This window comes from Symphalangus syndactylus, chromosome 8, assembly GCF_028878055.3.
Source record: "Symphalangus syndactylus isolate Jambi chromosome 8, NHGRI_mSymSyn1-v2.1_pri, whole genome shotgun sequence".
NCBI classification, from domain to species: domain Eukaryota; kingdom Metazoa; phylum Chordata; class Mammalia; order Primates; family Hylobatidae; genus Symphalangus; species Symphalangus syndactylus.
The window spans coordinates 42907629-42933480 of NC_072430.2; the positions used below are offsets into that span (position 1 = coordinate 42907629).

Here is a 25852-nt window from a genome sequence, read left to right on the forward strand (position 1 = left end):
GAGTAATCAGTGTTCAAAAATGAATGAGTCCCGGCTGGGACCGGTGGCTCATGCCTATAATCCCAGCACTTTGGGAGGCCAAGTCTGGTGGATCACTTGAGGTCAGGAGTTCAAGACCAGCCTGGCCAACATAATGAAACACCCTCTCTACTAAAAATAAAAAATTAGTCAGGGATGGTGGTGGGCACCTGTAATCCCAGCTTCTTGGGAGGCTGAGATGGGACAATTGCTTGAACCCAGGAGGCGGAGATTGCAGTGAGCCAAGATCATGCCATTGCACTCCAGCCTGGGTGACAGAGCGAGACTCCATCTCAAAAAAAAAAAATAAATAAAATAAATGTTTGCTTTGGAGACCCTATAGTTAGAATTTATAACATTGGTTGCATGAGTCAAATCCATAATTCAAATCCTGTCTTGAATGTGTAATCTTCAGATTTATGTTGCATAGGTAAGTTTAACTTTTTTATTCCTGAGGGAATAGAAAATAATATATAAACTCAAATTCTTCAAGTGATTCTTTCACCTCAGCCTCCCAAAGTGCTGGAAGTATAGGCATGAGCCACGAAGCCCCCATCTGCTTGGTCCCTTTTAACCACATACTCGTGCATATAATAGTAAGTAGCCACTCATGGATCGTACTGTTGAACATATGGCTGGCATTTTAACAGCAAAAAAAGACCTCACATCTTGGCTCACTGCAACCTCGACCTCCCACATTCAAGCAATCCTGTCTCAGCTTCCCAAGTAGCTGGGACTACAGGCACGTGCCACTACACCCGGCTAATTTTTTGTATATTTTGTAGAGATGGAGTTTCGCCACGTTGCCCAGGTTGGTCACAAACTCCTGAGCTCAAGCTGCCTGCCTGCCTTGACTTCCCAAAGTGCTAGGATTATAGGCGTGAGTTGCTGCGCCCAGTCTGTGTACTTTACTTACGAATTAGCTCCTTAGTCATTGCCCTCTCCACCTTTACACACACATATACACCAGCTTCTAGAGGGAGTGTGACTTGCTTCACTTGCTGTTGGTGACTTTGTTAATGAGCTAGATGTGTGGTAAAGTGGCTGAGGTTGTAGTTTGAGTGAGAAGAAAGTGTAGGGGCGGAGAAAGAGCTGAAGGGCATTAGACTACAACTCAGGAGATGAGCTTGGTGATCTGGGTTCCAAAGCCTGAAAAGATTAGAAATGAAAATGTAGAAGAGATAACTGAGTCAAAAATAGGCATACTGACAGCAGAGAAAAAAAGGAAACTGTTCTTATAATTATTCATGTCCATCTTACACAGGTTGAAAAAGTGATATAATAGTTAAAGGAACCAAGGAGAAAATTCAGAAGGAAAGAAAAAATTGGTAAGTAACATATGTAAGTAATACTTCACTTTTTCATAGGTCAGATTTCTGCAAATTTTGCTTTGTTGTTCCTAGCTGAGAGCTCACAGTAGACAGAAAAGAGTCTGTAAGGCACTGAAAGACCTGTCACAAAGTCCAGTACCCTTATTCTGTTGGAGAGGCCCTCATTTGCTTATGTTGACATGAAATTCTAATAATTATGGCTTCCTGATTTACATCCTACAACAGATTTAAAAAGAAAATTAGGAGGTAATGGTGGTTTATTGAAGGAGTTGGGCACATGACAGTACTGATCAGTGATAATAGATGCATGATGTCAGAAAAAACTAGCTCAAAAAGGATAGCAATCTGGGACCATTTGGTGACAGAAGGGCAGGCAGTCCTATAGACCTACTGTAGCCCTTGGAAGCATCTCAGGTTTACAGGAAAATATAACTGATAATCATAATCATGACTCTGAACTATAAATAAAAGTGATATTCCCTGTAGGAAATTATATAATTCACAATGGGAACACTTTTTTTTTCTTTTTTTTGAGATGGAGTTTCGCTCTTGTTGCCCAGGCTGGAGTGCAATGGCTTGATCACGGCTCACTGCAACCTCTGCCTCCTGGGTTCAAGCGATTCTCCTGCCTCAGCCTCCTGAGTAGTTCGGATTACAGGCATGGGCCACCATGCCTGACTAATTTTGTATTTTTAGTAGAGACAGGGTTTCTCCACGTTGGTCAGGCTGGTCTCGAACTCCCGACCTCAGGTGATCTGCCCGCCTCGGCCTCCCAAAGTGCTGGGATTACAGGCATTGAGCCACCGCACCTGGCTGAAAACACTTTTACCAAACACTGTTAAAGTGTTGTAGTGGAGCCAGGTGCAGTGGCTCACTCTTGTAATCCCTTGAGAGGTTTGGGACTTGGGAGGCTGAGGCTGGTGGATCACTTGAGGCCAGGAGTTTGAGACCGTCCTGGGCAACATAGCGAGACTCCTTTCTCTATAAAAAAAATTGAAAACACGGATGGGCGCGGTGGCTCACGCCTGTAATCCCAGCACTTTGAGAGGCCGAGGCGGGCGGATCATGAGGTCAAGAGATCGAGATCATCCTGGCTAACACAGTGAAACCCTGTCTCTACTAAAAATACAAAAAATTAACAGGGTGTGGTGGCGAGCGCCTGTAGTCCCAGCTACTCGGGAGGCTGTGGCAGGAGAATGGCTTGAACCCAGGGGACGGAGCTTGCAATGAGCCAAGATCACGCCACTGCACTCCATCCAGCCTGGGCGACAGAGTGAGACTCCGTCTCAAAAAAAAAAAAAAAAGTGACCCGTTTACAGGAAAGAATGATGTATTTGTTGATAACTACCAGTGACATCAATTCTCATTTCTTTATTGGCAGTTACAGTATTTGAATTTAGGGTTAGACCTTAAAGGATATATCCAGCCAGCCATAGTGGTATGAGCCTATAATGCCAGCTACTCTGAAGGCTGAGGCGGGAGGATCACTAGAGCTCAGGAGTTTGAGACCAGTCTGGGCACGAGAAGACCCTGTCTCAAGAAAGAAAAAATGAAAGTCTAGGCCAGGCGCGGTGGCTCACGCCTGTAATCCCAGCACTTTCGGAGGCTGAGGTGGGCGGATCATGAGGTCAGGAGATCGAGACCCTCCTGGCTAACACCGTGAAACCCCGTCTCTACTAAAAATACAAAAAAAGTTAGCCGGGCATAGTGGCAGGCGCCCGTAGTCCTAGCTACTCGGGAGGCTGAGGCAGGAGAATGGCGTGAACCTGCGGGAGGCGGAGGTTGCAGTGAGCCAAGATCGTGCCACTGCACTCCAGCCTGGGCGACAGAGCAAGACTCCATCTCAAAAAAAAAAAAATACATAAAAAATAAAAAAATAAATAATAAAAAATAAAAGGCTATATCATTCGACTAGCCCTCTGATCTGTGAATCTGTTCTGGAAACATGATCAGATTTGGAGCAAAGACCCTTCCCTCCCTACCAGTTTGAGACAGCTCATATTGTTGGAAGTTCATTCTGTTCAGTCTCTCCCCCAGGAGGTTCCATGCTTACTGGTCTTATTATATGTAAGTCTTTGACAATGATCTAAGAAAAGCTGAGTTAAAAAAATTTTTTTTTCTTTGTCTGGGGGTGGTGGCTTATGCTTGTAATCCCAGCACTTTGGGAGGCTAAGGTGGGCACATCACTTGAGGTCAGGAGTTCAAAACCAGCCTGGCCAACATAGTGAAACCCCATCTTTACTAAAAAATACAAAAAAATTAGCTGAGCATGGTGGCAGGTGCCTGTAATCCCAGCTTCTCGAGAGGCTGAGGCAGGAGAATCACTTGAACCTGGGAGGTGCAGGTTGCAGTGAGCCGAGATCACACCACTGCACTCCAGCCTCGGCGACAGAGTGAGACTCCATCTCAAAAAAAAAAAAAAAAATTTTTTTTTTCAACACAAGGTCTCACTCTGTCACCAAGGCTGGAGTACAGTGGTGCAATCACAGCTCACTGCAGCTTCAAACTCCTGGGCTCAAGCGATCCTCCTGCCTCACCCTCCCAAGTAGCTGAGACTACAGGTGTGTGTCACCATGCTCAGCTCAAAAGTTGACTTAAATATACCTTTTTATTAGTTTTATTGACTTGAAAAATATTGCTATAAAATTTTTCTATGGTTTTCAAATCTGTTCCGGGTGTCAGTCTTGTCCCTTTTCACCAAATATCTCTTCAGTACCTAATTTTTTTTTTCCAAGATGTAGTCTTGCTCTGTCACCTAGACTGGAGTGCAGTGGCATGATCTCAGCTCACTGCAACCTCTGCCTCCTGGGTTCAAGCAGTTCTCCTGCCACGGCCTCCTGAGTAGCTGAGACTACAGTCATGCGCCACCACGCCCAGCTAATTTTTTATATTTTTAGTAGAGACGGGGTTTCACCATGTTAGCCAGGATGGTCTTGATCTCCTGACACATGATCCGCCCTCCTTGACCTACCGAAGTGCTGGGATTACAGGCGTGAGCCACCGCACCTGGCCATACCTAATTTTTTTTTAAGAGACAGGATCTTGCTATGTTAGCTCGGCTGGCCTTGAACTTCTGGGCTCAAGTGATCCTCCTGAGTAGCTGGGACTACAGGTGTGTGCCACCATGCCCAGCTAGTACCTAATTATTAATGCTACCTGGTATGATTGGAAGTTTTTTCTGTATGTAGCATAAAGTTTCTATTCTGCCAATATAAATATTTTCTTTCATTCTGTATCTTTGTTGATTTAGTGTTTAATTTCAGATTTATTACTCAATTCTTAACTGATATGTATCTTCAAAACAAATATAGTGACTCATTTATTTTCTTCCTACTCTTTCTTAACTATATCTGACTTTTAGTTGAATAATAGGTGTGGTAGTTCAGGCCTGTAATCCTAATGCTTTGGGAGACTGAGGTGGGAGGATCTCATGAAGCCAGGGAGGGGTTTGAGACCAGCCTGGGCAACATAGCAAGACTCCATCTCTACAAAAAATTTGAAAATTCACTGGGCATGGTGGCTCATTCCTATAGTCTAGCTAGTCAGGAGGCTACGGCAGGAGGATCATTTGAGCCCAGGAAGTCAAGGTTGCAGTGAGCTGCGTTTGCACCACTGCACTTGAGCCTAGGTGATAAAGCAAGAACTCTTCTCATTTAAAAAAAAAAAAGTGCCGGGCGCGGTGGCTCCCGCCTGTAATCTCAGCACTTTGGGAGGCCGAGGCAGGCGGATCACGAAGGTCAGGAGATCGAGACCATTCTGGCTAACACGGTGAAACCCCGTCTCTACTAAAAATACAAAAAATTAGCCGGGCGTGGCGGCGGGCACCTGTAGTCCCAGCTACTCGGGAGACTGAGGCAGGAGAATGGCATGAACCTGGGAGGCAGAGCTTGCAGGGAGCCGAGATCGTGCCACTGCACTCCTGCCTGGGCAACAGAGCGAGACTTTGTCTCAAAAAAAAAAGGCTTGGCGAGGTGGCTAATGCCTGTAATCCCAGCACTTTGGGAGTCCAAGGTAGGTGGATCACCTGAGATGATTACCAGCCTAACATGGAGAAACCCTGCTCTGTCTCTACTAAAAATACAAAATTTGCTGGGCGTGGTGATGCATGCCTGTAATCCCAGCTACTTGGGAGGCTGAGGCAGGAGAATCACTTGAACCCGGGAGGCAGAGGTTGTGGTGAGCCGAGATCATGCTATCGCACTCCAGCCTGGGGAACAAGAGCAAAACTCCATCTCAAAAAAAAAAAACAAAAAGGTATTTAAATTTCTTTTCACCTTTAGAAACAAGAAGTACATTGTGTGAGTTGTAGTGTTTCTGACTTTAATTTTTTTCCTTAAGTAAAATATTAGGACTGTAACAGAAGATGGAAAGCTTCAGGTGGTGGGGTGTATTTTGGGAGAAGTTAAAAGTCAAGTCAGCATTGTTGTTCATTTTGTTTGTTTATTTGTTTTGTTTTTTATTTATTTTTTTGAGGTGGGGTTCTGCTCTGTCTCCCAGGCTGGAGTGCAGTGGCATGATCTCGGCTTACTGCAACCTCCGCCTCCCGGGTTCTAGCGATTCTTCTAACTCAGCCTCCCAAGTAGCTGGGATTACAGGCGTGCATCACCACACATGGCTAATTTTTGTATTTTTAGTAGAGATGGGGAGTCACCATGTTGGCCAGACTGGTCTTGAACTCCTGACCTCAGGTGATCCGCCCCGCACAGCCTCCCAAAGTGCTGGGATTACAGGCGTGAGCCACCACACCTGGCCAGTTGTTCATTTTTAAGAGTTAATATCAGCCAATGTGATGGCTCACACGTGTGTAATCTTAGCATGTTGAGAGGCCAAGGTGGAGGATTGCTTGAGGCCAGGAGTTTGAGAGCAATCTGACCAACATAGTGAAACCCTGCCTATATTTATTTTCTTTCTTTCTTTTTTTTTTTTTTTTTTTTTTTTGAGACCGAGTCTTGCTCTCTCACCCAGGCAGGCATGAGCCACCACACCTGGCTTATTTCTTTTTTTCTTTTTTATCTTTTTTTTTTTTTTGAGACTGAGTCTCACTCTATCGCCCAGGCTGGAGTGCAATGATGCGATCTCGGCTCACTGCAACCTCTGCCTCCCGGGTTCAAGCGATTCTCCTGCCTCAGCCTCCCGAGTAGCTGAGATTACAGGCATGTCCCACCATGTCCTGCTAACCTGGCTTATTTCTATATATTATTTTTTTCTAAGAATAAGCAAATGAACAAAAACAGTTAACATAATTGGAATACCATGCAGTTCCTAAAATAAGAAGTATGTAAGATGTGTTTATTGAAATATATATATGGTATACTGGAAAAAAAACCCCACAAAATATTACACAAATACTGGTTACAGCTTACAGTAGCCAGCCTCCAAGATGCTCCCTAGTGATGCTCACCTCCTAATATTCATGCATTTGTGTAATCCCCTTGTACGTTTCGTCAGGGATGGTCTGTATGAGCATCAGAATATAGGGATATGATAGTGTTTGACTTTCAAAACAAAGTCATAAAAGACATTACTGCTTCTGCCCTGCTTTTCTTGGATTGACTGCTCTGGAGGAAGCCAGCCACTGGGTTATAAAGACATTCAAGCAGCCCTATGGAGAATCTACATGGGGAGCTACTGAGGCTTCCTGCCCACAGCTGGCATCAACTTGCCGACCATTGAGTGAGCCGTCTTGGAGGTGGGTCTTCCAGGCCTAGTCAAGCCTTCAGATTGACTGCAGCCCCAGCCTACATCTTGACTGCAATCTCATGAGAGCCTCAGAGCCAAAACTGTCCAATTAAACCACTCAAATTCCCTAACCACAGAAATGGTGAGATAGGCTGGGCACAATGGCTCACACATGTAATCTCAGCACTTTGGGAAGCCAACGCAGGTGGATCACCTGAGGTCAGGAGTTCGAGCCTGGCCAATATGGTGGAACCCGTCTCTACTAGAAATACAAAAATTAGCCGGGTGTGGTGGGGGCGCCTGTAATCCCAGCTATTTCGGAGGCTGTGGCAGGAGAATCACTTGAACCCAGGAGGTGGAGGTTGCAATGAGCCAAGATCACGCCACTGCATTGCAACCTGGGCAACAGAGGGAGACTCCGTCTCAAAAAAAAAAAAGGGATGAGATAGTAAATATTTTTATTGCTTAATACATGTATTTATTTACTTAATTTATTTTTTGAGACAGGGTCTTGCTCTGTCACCCAGGCTGGAGTGCAGTGGTATGATTCTAGCTCACTGCAGCCTCGAACTCCTGGGCTTAAGTGATCCTTCTGCCTCAGCCTCCCAAGTAGCTGAGACTGCAAGTGTGCACCACCATGCCTGGCTAATTTTTTCATTAAAATAAATTTTTTTTAATAGGGTTTTGCTGTGTTGCCCAGGCTGGTCTCAAACTCCTGGCCTCCAGTGATCCTCCTGCCTTAGCCTCCCAAGTGTTGGGATTTACAGGCATGAGGCACCATGCCCAGCCAATTTCTTTTTTCTTTTTTTCTTTTTCTTTTTTTTTTTGATTATTTAGCTAAGACAGCAGAAGAGGTGGTTTATTGTATGGTTGTTACACTCGGCCACAAGTAAACACGGAAATAGTCCAGAATGTCCCAGGTCCAGGGCAGAGGACCAACATGGGCAGTTTTGGTTATGAGCAAGGTGGGTCTCAGAGGTGATCAGCGATCAGAGGGCGGTGAAGTTCTAGATCCACTGAGACAAGCTCTAGACAGTAGCATGCAGTCCCACAGCTTGTACCAGCATCCCCAGCGTCTGGCATTCCATGTTTCTGCTCCTGTGGCCTCCACAGTGCAACAAGCTAGCAGTTTACTTGGACCTCTGCCTCATCTTTCTTCTTTTGTGCTTCAGCCTGCACATTCGCTTCTTCCTCCACTTGGCTCTCATGATGCAGAGGTTTCCAAGAAAATGGCGCTAAGGCTAAGTGAAACCCCAGCCCATTTCTATTGTCAGTTTTTATTGAATTCCACCTTGGACGCTCTTCTAGGTTCTTGGGTTACATCAGTAAACAAAAAGATTTCTGCTCTTGAGGAGCTTATATTCTATCAGAGGAGCACAGACAATAAATATAAGTAAGCTTTCCAGTATGTGAGAATGTGATAAGTGGTGTGGAAAAAAGAAAAGTGGATCAGAGTAAGGGGAGTTGAGAAAGCAGGTAGAGGAGGGAGCATGTGAAGGAGAAAGGTTATAGTATTAAATAGGTCTCAATAAGAAAGTGACTTTTAAACAAGTATTTAAAGGAGTTGCAGGAATTTATCAAGTGGATATATAGGAAAAGAATTTCTAGGCAGTGGGGACAGCTTAGAGCGAAGGCCCTAAAGCAGGAGCATGAGTGAATAAGCGCAAAGATCAGTGTGGGGGAGAGTAAGGTGAAAACTGTTAGTAGATGGGGTCAGAGATGTAGTGGGGATGGAAGCAGAAGGCTATTTTCAGGACCTTGTTTCTCTGAAATGGGAGCCAGTGCTGGATTTTGCATAAAACAGAGACATACTCTAATTTATATAAAAGGATGACTTTGGTTGTTTGTTAAAAGGAGACTAACTCCAGGGGAGTGAGGATAAAAGCAGGAAGATCTGTTAGAACAATATTAGCAAATCACATGAAAGATGATAGTGGCTTGGGCAAAGGTAGTACCAATGGAAGTGGTCAGAAATGGTCGGATTCTGGAAATGTATTCAACAGCGGGAAATTAAGATCTTCAAAATCTCATGATTAGCTGGGCACAGTGGCTCAACCCTGTTATCCCAGCTACTCAGGAGGCTGAGGCTGGAGGATCGCATGAGGCCAGGAGTTCAAGACCAGCCTGGGTAACATAGTGAGACTCCATCTCTACATAAATAAATAAGCTCTTGATTTTATATAAGAAGGTCAGACTGCTATAAGACTTTCACATCCTGATGGAAGTCTCACTTTCCAGACTCATCTCAGACCATTCTCTGCTCTGCGCTCACCTCCCCACTCCCATATCCATCTTTTCCAAGAGCCCTATTAGATAATGCTTCTTGGGTGGCCTAGTAGTTAAGACTGTGCCTCTGGAATTAAACCATCTGGGTTTGATTTCTGGCTCATTTCATTTAACTACTATGTGGTCTTAAGATACTTAGTTTCTCTAAGCTCAGTTTTCTCATTTATAAAATGGGAATCTTAATAATAGCACCTAACTCAAAGAGCAGTAATGTGAGATTAAATGAGCTAATCTATGTAGAATACTTAACATCATGCTTGGCATCTACTAAGATCTCCGTAAATATTGGTTACTATTTTTTTTAAATCTCAGATTATGTTTCTTTCTTTTTTTTTTTTTTTGAGACGGAGTCTCGCTCTGTCACCCAGGCTGGAGTGCAGTGGCGCAATCTCGGCTCACTGCAAGCTCCGCCTCCCGGGTTCATGCCATTCTCCTGCCTCAGCCTCTCCGAGTAGCTGGGACTACAGGCGCCCACCACCACGCCCGGCTAATTTTTTGTATTTTTAGTAGAGACGGGGTTTCACCGTGGTCTCGATCTCCTGACCTCGTGATCCGCCCGCCTCGGCCTCCCAAAGTGCTGAGATTACAAGCGTGAGCCACCGCGCCCGGCCCAGATTATGTTTCTTTGACCACAATCTTTATCCTCTGCATTAAATGCTAACTCTCTTCTATATCTTCTTTCACTGGTCTTCTACTTTTTGTTTCTCAAATTCATATAAAAAATTATTGAGGACATTGGCTTTTATTTTATTTTATTTTATTATTTTTTTTTGAGACGGAGTCTCGCTCTGTCACCCAGGCTGGAGTGCAGTGGCATGATCTCGGCTCACTGCAAGCTCCGCCTCCCAGGTTCACGCCATTCTCCTGCCTCAGCCTCTCCGAGTAGCTGGGACTACAGGCGCCCGCCACCATGCCCGGCTAATTTTTTGTATTTTTAGTAGAGACAGGGTTTCACCGTGGTCTCAATCTCCTGAACTCGTGATCCACCCACATCGGCCTCCCAAAGTGCTGGGATTACAAGCGTGAGCCACCGTGCCTGGCCTGGCTTTTAATTATTATTATTTGAGACAGGGTCTCACTCTGTCGCCTAGGCTGGAGTACAGTGGTGCAATGCAAGCACAGTTCACCTCAGCCTCCACTTCTCAGGCTCAAATGATCCTCATACCTCACCCTCCTGAATAGTTGAGACTACAGGTGTGTACCACCACACCTGGCTTTTTTTTTTTTTTTTTTGGGTTGAGGTCTTGCTCTCTTACCAGGCTGGAGTGTAGTGGCATGATCTCGGCTCACTGCAACCTCCGCCTCCCAGGTTCAAGCGGTTCTCTTGCCTCAGCCTCCTGAGTAGCTCGGACTACAGGCGCCTGCCACCACGCCTGGCTAATTTTTTTCTTTTTTTGGGGGATGGAGTCTCACTCTGTTGCCCAGGCTGTAGTGCAGTGGTGCAATCTCAGCTCACTGCAAGCTCTGCCTTCCAGGTTCACACCATTCTCCTGCCTAACCCTCCCCAGTAGCTGGGACTATAGGCACCCGCCATCACACCCAGCTAATTTTTTGTATTTCTAGTAGAGACGGGGTTTCACCGTGTTAGCCAGGATGGTCTCGATCTCTTGACCTCGTGATCCGCCTGCCTCAGCCTCCCAAAGTGCTGGGATTACAGGCATGAGCCACTGCACCCGGACACACCCTGCTAATTTTTTAATATTTTGTAGAGATAGCATTTCACCATGTTGCCCTGGCTAGTCTCAAACTCCTGGGGTCAAGCAGTCCTCCCACCTTGGCCTCCCAAAGTGCTAGGATTACAGGCATGAGTCATCATACCTGGCCTCGTTATTTTTAATTTTTATACGGATAGGGTCTCACTGTGTTGTCCAAGCTGGACTTGCACTCCTTGGTTCAAGTGACCCTCCTTCCTCAGCCTCCTGAGTAGCTGGGACTATGGTCACGTGCCACTGCATGTGGCTCTTGAGGAAATTTTTAAATGAAATCAAACTGTACTTTTCCTATCATCTTTTTCTAATTTCTCTGGTCTTTATACACATCTGGTCTCTATTATTTCTATAGTTATTTCTGTTCATTTTTCATGATTGCTTACATGTCATTTCATTTTTTTTGTTGTTGTTTTGAGACAGGATCTCGCTCTGTTGCCCAGGCTGGAGTGCCGTGGCGTGATCTTGGCTCCCTGCAGCCTCGCCTCCCAGGTTCAAGCAATTCTCCCACCTCAGCCTCCCGAGTAGCTGGGATTACAGGCACACCACCACGCCTGGCGAATTTTTGTATTTTTAGTAGAAACGGGGTTTCACCATATTGGCCAGGCTGGTCCCAAACTCTTGACCTCAGGTGATCCACACTCCTCGGCCTCCCAAAGTGTTGGGATTACAGGCATGAGCCACTGTGCCCAGCCATTTCTTTTATATATGCTTATATATATATTTTAAATTGAGACGGGGTTCACTCTGTCACCCAGGCTGGAGTATAGTGGTGCGATCTCGGCTCACAGCAACCTCCACCTCCCAGGGGGCTCAAGCAATCCTCCCACCTCAACCTCCCAAATAGCTGGGACTACAGGTGCATTCCACCATGCCTGACTAGTTTTTGTATCTTTGGTGGAGACGAGGTTTCATCATGTTGCCCAGGCTGGTCTCTAACTCCTGAGCTCAAGCAATCTGCCTGCCTTGGCCTCCCAAAGTGCTAGGATTACAGATGTGAGCCACTGTGCCCGGCCTCAAATGTCATTTCTTGATGCGTTTCCAAATCTTCTAGGGAGTTAGTCCTGGGTTTTCAGTTCCTTTACTTTTTTTTTTTTTTTTTTTTTTTTTGAGATGGAGTCTCACTGTCACCCAGGCTGGAGTGCAGTGATGTGATCTCGGCTAACTGCAACCTTCGCCTCCTGGGTTCAAGTGATTCTCCTGCCTCAGCCCCCTGAATAGCACAGGTGCATGCCACCATGCCTGGCTAATTTTTTAATTTTTAGTAGAGGTGGGGTTTCATCATGTTGGTCAGGCTGGTCTGGAACTCCTGACCTCATGATCCGCCTGCCTTGGCCTCCCAAAGTGCTGGGATTACAGGTGTGAGCTACCGCACCCGGCCCTTTACTTTTTTTTTTTTTGAGACGGAGTCTCGCACTGTTGCCCAGGCTAGAGTGCAGTGGCTCGATCTTGGCTCACTGCAACCTCCGCCTCCCAGGTTCAAGCAATTCTCCTGCCTCACCCTCCTGAGTGGCTGGGATTACAGGCATGCGCCACTGTGCCTGGCTAATTTTTGTATATTTAGTAGAGACAGGGTTTTACCATGTTGGTCAGGCTGGTCTTGAACTCCTGACCTCGTGATCTGCCCACCTCAGCCTCCCAAAGTGCTGGGATTACAGGAGTGAGCCACTGTGCCCAGCCTACCTTTTTTTTTTTTTTTTGAGACAGAGTCTTACTCTGTCACCTAGGCTAGAGTGCAATGGTGTGATCTTGGCTCACTGCAACCTCTGCGTCCTGAGTTCAAGCAATTCTCGTTCCTCAGTCTCCTGAGTAGTTGGGATTACAGGCGCAGGCCACCGCACCTGGCTAATTTTTGTATTTTTAGTACAAATTTGTACAATTTTGTATTTTTAGTACAAATACGTTGGCCAGGCTGGTCACGAACTCCTAACTTGAGGTAATCCGCCCACCTTGGCCTCCCAAAGTGCTGGGATTACAGGCGTGAGCTACTGCGCCTAGCTTCTTTACCATTTTTATGCTTAGTTTAAAAAGTTACAGTTATTTTTATATATGTCTGCCACCTCTGCCAGACTCAGCATCTTGAATAAAAAGATCTGTTTCCCTCACCTTTACTTTTCTGGCACCTAGCACTTAATAGGCATCAGTAAACATTTGTAGAATTAAGCAATCGAGTGGTCCTGACAAGGCTCCTGACTGCAGTCCTTACATGTAGCTACCAGATTTGTATTTGGATACTCCCTAGTTCAGTATCTTCAGTGGTTTCCTATCACCTGCAGAGTAAAGTCCAAACTCCTTAGCTGAGTATTTGATGTCCTCTACTATGTGACCTCAATCTACCTTTTCAACTTTATTTCCTACTATAGTTGGTCAAACTGATCCATTCACTGTTCCCCAGGGGCCCCCATCCCTTTTCCACACCCATGTCTTGATTCATGGTTTTATTCCTGAAAAGGACTCCTTGTCTGTCCTAATTCATTTCCCTCCTCAGGACCCTCCTCAGATACGACCTTTTTCACAGAGCCTTCTCCATCATCTCAGCTTTGAAGTTTCAGAGCATAGTAACTGTGCTGCTAGACACATTTTCACTTTTTTTTTTTTTTTTTTTTTTTGAGACAGAGTCTTGCTCTGTCGCCCAGGCTGGAGTGCAGTGGTGCGATCTCGGCTCACTGCAAGCTCCGCCTCCCGGGTTCACGCCATTCTCCTGCCTCAGCCTCTCCGAGTAGCTGGGACTACAGGCGCCCGCCACCACGCCCGGCTAATTTTTTTTTTGTATTTTTAGTAGAGATGGGGTTTCACTGTGGTCTCGATCTCCTGACCTCATGATCCACCTGCCTCGGCCTCCCAAAGTGCTGGGATTACAAGCGTGAGCCACCGCGCCCGGCCCACATTTTCACTTTAGAGAGGTAATTTATGGACATGTATTTTTTCTCCAACTTAGTATAGTTTCTTAGGGTTTCTTAAAGTTTCTAAGATGATTTATCTTTGTGTGCTGTACTTGTAAGCAGCAGTAAGAAATTGCTAATTTCTGGAATGGCTGTCGCTGTCGGTTACTACAGGGTGAATGAAGGAATGAAGACAAAGACAAAAGGATCTGTTTTGAAAGAAGGGGTCGGGGGCTCCTTGCTTCTAGTGAGCAAAAGCAGCCCTGAGCTTCTACAGCCCTTTGTATTTATTAGGTAGAAAGAGCAGGGAGGGAGAGGTAACAGTTGTTCAGCTGCTAGATTTATCACAGGTACACATAATTGCTTTCTTTGTACAACAGATGTTCCTATAGATAATCTCAAGGAACACTGCACTGGGGGTGTGACTGCCCTCAGCATACCTTCTGGTGGCAGACACGGTTTGTCAGTTTTCCAACATCCTGCTTTCATGAGAACAGTTTTCTGTTTGCTCATATAACCTCCAGTGGCATACTGAGTTGGTCACGACCCTCATTCTTTCTGCCTGTAACACATGGCCAAATGAATGAATTAATATAGGAATAAACAGGCTTCACATGCCCTATCCATGGGCTAGTTTGGAGGGGAATTGGGAGTTGGACATGTGATACCTAGGCCGCAGTGGGACACTGGGAAAGGGGGTACTCCTTGCCCTGTTGCTTTTGCCTGCATATTCCATTAGCTTAGTTGTACCAAGTCCATTTGGGATTCAATTACTGGTGTCCAACATGTTCCAGGCCTAATATTAATACCTGTCTTTGGGAATACAAAAGATACCATGCACCACCCACCTTAGACATCCTTCAGATAGCAAGGTGTGTCAGGGCTGTGGCCCTTTGTATTAGGTACATAGGTCTTAAGTTATATCCTCAAATGAGGCATTGCTCACTTTGCTGCAGCCTGTCCTGAACTTAGCTTATTAGACCTACCTTGGTTTTGCTTGGCTTGGCTTACTTATGCACTGGGTGGTTTAACTATATTGGTTCCATAGTTCAGCTTACTGTTTAAAAATTTCATTCTAGTTACATTTTAAACTTGCCTTATGTTTAATTTTTAACTTGTTAAGGCTAGCTTTGCTGTGGAGCTCAGATGAATTGTCAGTGGGAGCTTTTACATTTCACTCTTTTTTTTTTTTTTTGAGACGTAGTCTCGCTCTGTCACCCGGGCTGGAGTGCAGTGGCGCGATCTCGGCTCACTGCAAGCTCCGCCTTCCGGGTTCACACCATTCTCCTGCCTCAGCCTCCAGAGTAGCTGGGACTACAGGCGCCCGCCACCATGCCCGGCTAATTTTTTCTATTTTTTTTAGTAGAGACGGGGTTTCACCGTGTTAGCCAGGATGGTCTCGATCTCCTGACCTTGTGATCCGCCCACCTCAGCCTCCCAAAGTGCTGGGATTACAGGCGTGAGCCACCGCGCCTGGCCAACATTTCACTCTTTTTAGACCTTTTGGTGGACCTTTCTAATCACCTATCCAATTTTCCACTGTTGTGAGATACTGTGTTATTTTATCCAAGTCAATCAATAATGATATTTGCTTAGGGAGTCAACAGAAAGACATAACTAACAATCAATGTCACTATGGGAAAGGAAAACAAGTCCACTCCTTTTGAAATCTGATTCTCTGCTTCCAGAGCCATTTTCCCTCACACTGGCCATCTTTATTCTGGTACACCTCTATATTCCAGCTGTACTGAGCTGTTAATACTTGAAATTCTCAGAATCCTCCTTGTGTCATTTTCCCAGCATAATTCCTACCTCTCATCCCTCAAGAAGCCTCCCAGTGCCATCCCACCTTCACCTTTCCCCTTCCAAGCCAAGTTTCTTGTCCCTTATGTCTGTTGCTAGAGCACTTTGTGTGCCTTTCTGTCAGAGAACTTATCACAGTACATTACAGCCATTGGTTTGCTTGTCTGGGTTTTGTTTGTTTGTTTTTTGAGACAGGTTCTTGCTCTGTAGCCCAGGCTGGAATGCAGTGATATAATCATGGTTCATGCAGCCTTGACCTCTTAGGCTCAAGCGATCCTCCCACCTTACCCTTCTGAGTAGCTGGGACTACAGGTGCATGCCACAATGCCCAGATACTTTTTTTATTTTTGTAGAGACAAACCTTCACTGTGTTGCCCAGGGTGGTCTTGAAATCCTGACCTCAAGTAATCCTCCTGCCTCGACCTTCCAAAGTGCTAAGATTACAGACATGAGCCACTGTGCCCAGCCCTGTTTTCTCCAGTAAGCTGAAATTTCTTCTTTATCTGAGCCTATATCTGATTCCTCTGTGTATATCAAGAATCTAGCACAGTGCCTGGTATATATTAGATACTCAGTACATGCTTATTAACTAGACAGTTCAATGCCCAGGTTTCTAAAGTTTTTTTTTTTTTTTTTTTTTTTAAGAGACCAAGTTACGTTCCATCCACGTTTCTAAATTCTGTGTCAGGGATGGAAGGTATTGAGAAGTGCTATTAACTTTTCTATTTGGCTAACAAAAACACAGAAATGAGTTCCTGAGCAGCTTCCGCCCCATGAGCGATAATCCTACTAGTTGGCAGTTAACTGTGATAAAAGTAGATGTACGAATTGTGTACTCAGAGAAAAAGAGAGTAAGGGAGGAGGGAAGGATAGAGAAGGGAGTGAGTTAGCAAAATGCCACACTGTTAGTTGCAAACTGGCACAAAGGTGAATGCAGTTCATGAGGCTTGATTAAGAAGAGCTGAAACAGGAGCAAAGAGCAAAAGGCAACCTGCAGCGAAAGCGAGGACTCGGAACAGGCAGACACAAGCAGGTGAGCACATGAATGGGGCCCAGGTCCTCTGGGATTGTGGTCTCTCAGGCTTCCGGGGACATGGAAGAAGGGAAGCCAGAGCGTGGCGCTCTGGGAAAGCTGAGTGGGGAGGATTCATGTTTACTCCAGGTATAAAGAGACACAAAAGACCATAGAAGGAGATGGAGATAGTGACAAACACTGGCTGGCACCAGAGTCTCAACAAAAAGAATTGGAAACAGGGCTTTGTTGGGGGTGAATAAGAGATAGTGAGCAAGAGAAAATGAGGAGACCAATTCTGAAAGGAGTAGATTTAAATGTACTGACGTATACATACCTCCCTAGTCTACAAAAAGTACCCCTATCTGCACTATTTTGAGTAGCATATAAAACTTGACACATTTGGATAAATGTCACCTTTATATAACAAATGTGGGGAAAACCTTCACTGAAGCTTGGAATTGTGATTTTTTCAAGGGCTGGGTAATCTTTTGGAAAGCAGTCAGCTGTTATTTGAGATAGAGTCTCTGTCACTCAGGCTGGAGTGCAGTGGCACACTTACAGGCGTGAGCCACTGTGCCCGACTAGCTGTTATACTTTTATTAAATGGATGAGATCTAGTGCCTGAGTTACTGTATTATTGTTTATCCCTTTGGAGTATTCATTCAACATCTACTGTGTGCTTACACCACCATTCCAGCACCAAGAACAATAAAAAACAAAACAGATAAAAATTCCTGCTTTCGAGCCAGCCAGGGTGGCTCATGCCTGTAATCCTAGCATTTTGGGAGGCTGAGGCGGGCGGATCACTTGAGACCAGAAGTTTGAGAACAGCCTGGCCAACATGGCAAAACCCTGTCTATTAAAAATACAAAATTAGCCAGTCGCAGTGGCACATGCTTGTAATCCCCGCTACTTGGGAGGCTGAGGCACGAGAATCGCTTGAACCCAGGAGGCAGAGGTTGCAGTGAGGTGAGATTGCATCACTGCACTCCAGCCTGGGTGATAGAGCAAGACTGTGTATTAAAAAAAAAAAAAAAAAATTCTGCCTGCCTATGTATAGTTCACATACTGGGTGAAGGTGGCAGGAAACAGGAAATATGAAAATAAAGGTAAATTATATAATGTATTAGATGGTAAAAAGTCCTGTGGAGAAAAATAAACAGAAAAGGAAGATAGGAAAACATGATGTGGTCAGATGGGTTATAATTTTAAATAAGGTGGACAAGGGAGGTCTCACTGAGAAGCTGACATATTTGAGCAAAGATTTTAACATAGTGAATGAGCAAGCTGTGCAGACTGGGGTTCTGTAAAATAGGATGTCATTCTATAAATGTAAGACTTTTTTTGTTTTTGAGACAGAGTCTTGCTCTGTTGCCCAGGCTGGAGTGCTGGTGCAATATTAGCTCATTGCAACCTCTGCCTCCCAGGTTCAAGCGATTCTCCTGACTCAGCCTCCCAAGTAGTTGGGATTACAGGTGCCTGCCACCGCGCCTGGCTAATTTTTGTGTTTTTAGTAGAGATGGGCTGTCACCATGTTGACCAGTCTGGTTTCGAACTCCTGACCTCATGGTCCACCCGCCTCAGCCTCCCAAAGTGCTGGGATTACAGGTGTGAGCCACTGCACCTGGCGCATTAGTTATTTTAAAATGGCTTACATTGTTCGGTGCGGTGGCTTGCGCCTGTTATCCCAGGACTTTGGGAGGCTGAGGCGAGTGGATCACCTGAGGTCAGGAGTTCGAAACCAGCCTGGCCAACATGGTGAAACCCCGTCTCTACTAAAAATACAAAACATTAGCCGGGTGTGGTGGTATGTGCCTGTAATCCTAGCTTCTAGGTAGGCTGAGGCAAGAGACTTTTGTGATTCCAGGAGGCAGAGGTTGCAGTGAGCCAAGATTGCACCATTGCACTCCAAGCCTGGGCAACAGAGTGAGACTCCATCTCAAAATAAATAAATAAATAAATAAATAAATAAATAAATAAATAAATAAAGTTAAAAAAATAATAATGCCTAATGCCATTTAAAAATAACTAATCTTAAAAGTGGGATTGCAAGTGGTGTTAGAATGTAGTTACTGAGAGCAGAAAGGGGCATTCTATTTGTTCATCCTTTGCTTTCTCTAAAATCTATTGTTTGGTTTTACACTGAACAACTGGTATGACTCTGCAGGGTTTTTTATTTGTTTTTTGTTTTTTCGTGAAAACAGATACCTAGGATGCCTTTTTTCACCTTTGAAATCTCTGGAAGAAAAACAAATATTTACTTAATAGAAATAGAAGCTGGAGAGGTTTTTCAAAAACTACAATGATATATTAATACAAAATATGGGTGACCCCTGAAGAAACTGCAGTCACACAGAGGAAGGAAAGCTGCTGCCTAGAATGCCATTAATTCACTTTCTGAGGGAGAAGAGGGACCAAGAGTTGGACAAAGCAAGGATCTGTTAACGCTTAGAGACTCTGAAGAGTTGTTTCTGTTTTGAGTTATTTGGTTTGATCTACATGTCTGGCTCATTTGCTGTAAAAGAATCAGCCAGAGTGTGAACCTGGCCAGGCAGCTATCCTGTATCAGTGGTTGATTTCCTGGGTTGAAGTTTCCTTTGTTTGGGATTGTAAAAGGTCAAACAATTTTGTTTGTTCCTCTCCTAACCAATAGCTCCTATTCTTAACTACAGGATAGAAGTTCAACCTGAGCCTCCCAGAGTGCTGGAATTATAGGCCGGAGCCACTGTTCCTGGCCCCCACCCTATAATTAAAAGCAAAGTGTCTGGGCGCGGTGGTTTATGCCTGTAATCCCAGCACTCTGGGAGGCCAAGGCGGGTGGATCACAAGGTCAGGAGTTCAAGACCAGCCTGACCAACATGGTGAAACCCGTCTCTACTAAAAATACAAAAATTAGCTGGGTGTGGTGGTGTGCCCCTGTAATCCCAGCTACTCAGGAGGCTGAGGCAGGAGAATCACATGAACCCAGGAGGCAAGAGGTTTCAGTGAGCTGAGATTGCGCCACTGCACTCCGGCCTGGGCGACAGAGTGAGACTCTGTCTCAAAAAAATAAAAAAAAAAAGCAAAGTTCATTATGAAATATGCCAGGCCCAGAAAGATATATACTGCATGTTCTCACTCATCTATGGGAGCTAAAAAAGTTGATCTCATGGAAGTAGAGTAGAATGACAGTTACCAGAGGGGCTGGGAAGGGTAGTGGGGTGTGGAGAGATTAAGAGAACTTGGTTAATGGGCATAAACTTACAATTAGATAGAAGGAATAAGTTATAGTGTTTGATAGTTCAGTACAGTGACTATAGTTAACAATATTTTATTGTGTATTTCAAAATAGCTAGAAGATTTGAAATGTTTCCAACACAAAAAATGATAAATGTTGTAATAGATATCCTAGATTCTCTGATTTGATCTTTACACATTGTCTGCATATATCAAAATATCACATGTATTCCATAAATATGTACAATTACTTTGTATTTTTAAAAACCAAAGCGTGGGAAAATATATCTTCAATTCCAATTTCCTTTTGGAACTAGATACCCTTCGGAAAAGGTGCTAAGAGCCCACATCACCCTGGTTTAGCTTGTTGTACAGGTTATTAGAATAGGGAAGGAACACCTTGGGCCCAGGAGTGTTTCTTCTTTTACAGGTGTAACTAAAAAAGCTAGTTGGTCTAACTTGTGTGTCTTTGTCCTATAAGCCTGCAGGTGTGTGAGCAGGATTGCTTCTGCAACAAAAGCCTCCACCCAGCCACATCTTGGGAAAAGAATGGCCACTTCTTGGGGCGCAGTCTTTTTCATGCTGGTGGTATCCTGTGTTTGCAGCGCTGTCTCCCACAGGAACCAGCAGACTTGGTTTGAGGGTATCTTCCTGTCTTCCATGTGCCCCATCAACATCAGTGCCAGCACCTTGTATGGAATTATGTTTGATGCAGGGAGCACTGGAACTCGAATTCATGTTTACAACTTTGTGCAGAAAATGCCAGGTAGGTGCAACTGGGACCCTTACTAGAGTCTGTAAATCCACACTTTAGCATCTCCTCCCAGAAACAAATATGCTGAGAGTTTATTATGTGAATTACAGAATCGCACACCTAATGGATGTCTTTCTTCAGAGAACTTTGGACTACAATTGAACATATGGTTTATTTATTTATTTTTATTTATTTGTTTTGTTTTTATTTTTTAACTTTTTTCTGAGACAAGGTCTTGCTTTGTTGCCTGGTCTGTAGTGCAGTGGCATGATGACACATCACTGCAACCTTGACCTCCTGGGCTCAAGCAATCCTTCCACCTCAGCCCCCTGAGTTGCTGCGACTACAGGTGTGTGCCACCATGCCCAGCTCATTTTTAAATTTTTTTATAGAGACCTGCTCAGGCTGGCCTCAAACTCCTGGGCTCAAGTGATCCTCCCACCTCAGCCTCCCAAAGTACTGGGATTATAGGTGTGAGTCACCATGCTTGGCCAGAACACATGGTTTAATTCAGTGTGAAATTAGAAGAGAGCTGGGCTGTCTGTAGTCTGAAACCCATGTGTTCAAAAAGAATAGCTATAATTTGTTCTTCCTCCTTAAACATGGGATACTCCAGGGATCCATAACATTCAGAATATGGGGAGTGGTTTTGGGAGAAGGATCACATGAGAATTTCACTGCCATCCTTGAACTTGAGGCTAGGAAACCCTGAAGATTAACTTTTTCTGAATTGTCAGTGTTTTTTCCTCAGGTCACTTATGGAACCTGGGGAAAGGTGGAGGAGCTAGATGTCCACCAAAGAAATAGTAGCAGAAATGGACCCTCAGAGGTTGCTCTAGTCCCTCTTTCCAGTACTCCTACAAGACATTCCTCACAAGTAGGATCATTTGAGATAACTTCAGGGAAGTCATAGGAAAGCTTACAGAGACAGAGCCCAGCATCTGAAGCAGCCTAACTTTTGGTAACCAGCTCTCTCTTCTGTTTTGTTCCATGGACAAAATAGGACAGCTTCCAATTCTAGAAGGGGAAGTTTTTGATTCTGTGAAGCCAGGACTTTCTGCTTTTGTAGATCAACCTAAGCAGGTGAGTTTCTTATGATTTGATGTTTAGATTCTCAATGCCTTGATAACTTGACCACACCACTGCTGTTAAATATTTCATGCTATTCACTAATGAGATTGAGGTCATGTGTGAGATCAGCTTTCTCTCCTCAGCTAATCTCCTGGATAAAATTAATTATATTTCCCACGCTCATGAGGGCTGGGTGGAAGAAGGCTAGAAAATTGGTTGTGGTAATGCAAGGATGACACTAGCTTTTAAGAGATTACTCCCTATGTACTTACTGTTTAAAATTTTGAGTGGAAGCCATCAATTGTATTTGTTCATGTAAATGCAGAAGATAGACACGAAGTTCTATAGGGTATGATGTATAAACATGGCAGTTGAAGGGATGGTGAGCAGTGAATTCCATTTCAGAGTGCCTTGATACAGGATGGAACCATACCTATACTTGAGAAATTAGGCAACAACCCATCATGACAAAAATCTTTGGTGGTAGAAGATGAATAGAGAGTTTGTGGCGACTATATTTCACATTTGAGCACCCACAACATACTACATCCTATGTGTCTGAGGTCACATTGAAATAGAATAAGGCAGAATGTTAAACTTGGGGAGCAAATGTAAAGGTATTTATTGCTCATTGTCACAAGAATAATCATTACCCAAATGCTTGATGTTAGATTTGAGTTTGGAGAACTGAGAGGATATATGGATATATATACTTTTTTTTTTTTGGATGGAGTATCACTCTGTTACCCAGGCTGGAGTGCAGTGGCCTGATCTCGGCTTACCACAACCTCCGCCTCCTGGGTTCAAGTGATTCTCCTGCCTTAGCCTCCTGAGTAGCTGGGACTACAGGCATGTGCCACCATGCCTGGCTAATTTTTGTATTTTTAGTAGAGACGGAGTTTCACTATGTTGGCCAGGCTGGTCTCGAACTCCTGACCTTGTGATCCGCCCACCTCACCCTCTCAAAGTGCTGGGATTACAGGTGTGAGCCACCGCGCCTGGCCCCGAGAGGATATATTTTCTTAGTTCAGTAGCACATGGATAGCAAATCTACTAGAAAAATTAGGAGCTGTTCAAAAGAGACTACTGTCAGAGTAAACAGGCAACCTACAGAATGGGAGAAAATTTTTACGATCTACCCATCTGATAAAGGGCTAATATCCAGAATCTACAAAGAACTTAAACAAATTTACAAGAAAAAATCAAACAACCCCATCAAAAAGTGGGCAAAGGATATGAACAGACACTTCTCAAAAGAAGACATTTATGCAGCCAACAGACACATGAAAAAATGCTCATCATCGGCTGGGCGCGGTGGCTCACGCCTGTAATCCCAGCACTTTGGGAGGCCGAGGCGGGCGGATCACGAGGTCAGGAGATCGAGACCATCCTGGCTAACACGGTGAAACCCTGTCTCTACTAAAAATACAAAAAATTAGCCGGGCGAGGTAGCGGGCGCCTGTAGTCCCAGCTACGCGGGAGGCTGAGGCAGGAGAATGGCGTGAACCCCGGGGGGGCGGAGCCTGCAGTGAGCCGAGATTGCGCCACTGCACTCCAGCCTGGGTGAAAGAGTGAGACTCCTTCTCAAAAAAAAAAAAAAAAAAAGAAAAAATGCTCATCATCACTGGCCATCAGAGAAATGCAAATCAAAACCACAATGAGATACCATCTCACGTCAGTTAGAATGGCGATCATTAAAAAGTCAGGAAACAACAGGTGCTGGAGAGGATGTGGAGAAATAGGAACACTCTTACACTGTTGGTGGGACTGTAAACTAGTTCAGCCACTGTGGAAGACAGCGTGGTGATTCCTCAAGGATCTAGGACTAGAAATACTATTCGACCCAGCCATCCCATTACTGGGTATATACCCAAATGATTATAAATCATGCTGCTATAAAGACACATGCACACGTATGTTTATTGTGGCATTATTCACAATATCAAAGACTTGGAACCAACCCACATGTCCATCAATGATAGACTGGATTAAGAAAATGTGACACATATACACCATGGAATACTATGCAGCCATAAAAAAGGATGAGTTCATGTCCTTTGTAGGGACATGGATGAAGCTGGCAACCATCATTCTGAGCAAACTGTCGCAAGGACAGAAAACCAAACACCGCACGTTCTCACTCATAGGTGGGAATTGAACAATGAGGACACCGGGTGGGGAACATCACACACTGGGGCCTGTAGTGGAGTGGAAAGAGTGGGGAGGGATAGCATTAGGAGATATACCTAATGTAAATGACGAGTTAATGTGTGCAGCCCACCAACATGGCACATGTATACATATGTAACAAACCTGCACGTTGTGCACATGTACCCTAGAACTTAAAGTATTAAAAAAAAAATACCAGGGTCAGGGGTATATTTGAATGGTAGATAAATAATTAATTAAAAATAAATAAATAAATAAATAAAAATTAGGAGCTGTTGAAAGCAACTATATTATTAGAAACTTACTTGGCATTGGCCGGGCGCGGTGGCTCACGCTTGTAATCCCAGCACTTTGGGAGGCCGAGGCGGGCGGATCATGAGGTCAGGAGATCGAGACCATGGTGAAACCCCGTCTCTACTAAAAATACAAAAAATTAGCCGGGTGTGGTGGCGGGCGCCTGTAGTCCCAGCTACTCAGAGAGGCTGAGGCAGGAGAATGGCGTGAACCCAGGAGGCGGAGCTTGCAGTGAGCCGAGATCGCGCCACTGCACTCCAGCCTGGGTGACAGAGCGAGACTCCGTCTCAAAAAAAAAAAAAGAAACTTACTTGGCATTTAGAAAAGGTGATCATGTTGTGGTTGCTAACAATAATGATCAAAGGGCAGTCAGATATCAGAATAAAAGTTCATTCAGGGAAATAGTGGATTTAAAATAATGGTTTTCATTTATTACAAATTGAGCATCTACTGTGTGCCATATGATGATACAAAAATGAGCCTGACATGTTCTTTAGGAGATCATCAAAAGTATCGCATTATTACTGCCACAGCTTGTGTGGCAACCACACGCACTCTGCCTCATGCACACAACAGTGCAGTGGTGGTAGGCGGCATATCTCCCATCCCACACTTGAGGAAAGCAAGTCCCAACAAGGCCAAGTGACCTAAGTTAGGCCACAGGGCTAGCAAGCAAGTCTTCTGACTCTAACTCCTGTGTTTTCTTCACTATACTATCCTAAAGCTGATTTATATATAAGACACATGAAATAATCAGCCAGGTGTGGTGGCGCATGCCTGTAATCCCAGCTACTCAGGAGGCTGAGGCAGGAGAATCGCTTGAACCCGGGAGGCAGAGGTTGCAGTCAGCCGAGATTGTGCCATTGCACTCCAGCCTGGGCAACTAGAGCGAAACTCCGTCTAAAAAAAAAAAAAAAGAAGCCGGGCGCGGTGGCTCACGCTTGTAATCCCAGCACTTTGGGAGGCCGAGGCGGGCGGATCACAAGGTCAGGAGATCGAGACCACGGTGAAACCCCGTCTCTACTAAAAATACAAAAAAATTAGCCGGGCGTGGTGGCGGGCGCCTGTAGTCCCAGCTACTCGGAGAGGCTGAGACAGGAGAATGGCGTGAACCCGGGAGGCGGAGCTTGCAGTGAGCCGAGACTGCGCCACTGCACTCCAGCCTGGGTGACAGAGCGAGACTCCGTCTCCAAAAAAAAAAAAAAAAAAAAAAAAAAAAGAAAAGAAAAATAAATAATCAACTAAAATGATCATAATATAAAAGAATAATTTGGCCAGGCACAGTGGCTCATGCTTGTAATCCCAGCACTTTGGGAGGGTGAGGTCAGTGGATCACTTGAGGTCAGATATTCGAGACCAGCCTGGCCAAGATGGTGGCACCCCGTCTCTACTAAAAATACAAAAATTATCTGGGTGTGGTGGCATATGCCTGTAATCCCAGCTATTTGGGTGGCTGAGGCACAAGCATCGCTTGAACCTGGGAGGTGGAGGTTGCAGTGAGCCAAGAACACACCACTGCACTCCAGCCTGGGTGACAGAGGAAGACTGTCTCAAAAAAAAAAAAAGGAAACAATAATTTTTTATTAGGACTGTCAAAATGAAATGGATTCTCTTTTTTTTTTTTTTTT

At 44.7% G+C, this 25852-nt stretch overlaps 1 protein-coding gene across 16 annotated transcripts in view; it reads left to right on the forward strand.

Moving 5' to 3' along the window:
• Nucleotides 1-25852, forward strand: part of ENTPD5 (ectonucleoside triphosphate diphosphohydrolase 5 (inactive)) — a 61964-nt gene that overhangs the window by 6940 nt on the left and 29172 nt on the right. For 12 of the 16 annotated variants that reach the window (XM_055288841.2, XM_055288849.2, XM_055288845.2 and 9 more), the window contains 3 exons: nt 1283-1346; nt 20418-20702; nt 21694-21773. In XM_055288841.2, the coding sequence (XP_055144816.1) occupies nt 20486-20702; nt 21694-21773 (297 nt within the window). In that variant the 5' untranslated portion in view covers nt 1283-1346; nt 20418-20485. Of the gene's footprint in view, nt 1-1282; nt 1347-16058; nt 16186-20417; nt 20703-21693; nt 21774-25852 lie in introns of all 16 variants that reach the window. The other 4 variants (XM_055288842.2, XM_063644312.1, XM_055288846.2 and 1 more) reach the window with 1 other exon arrangement.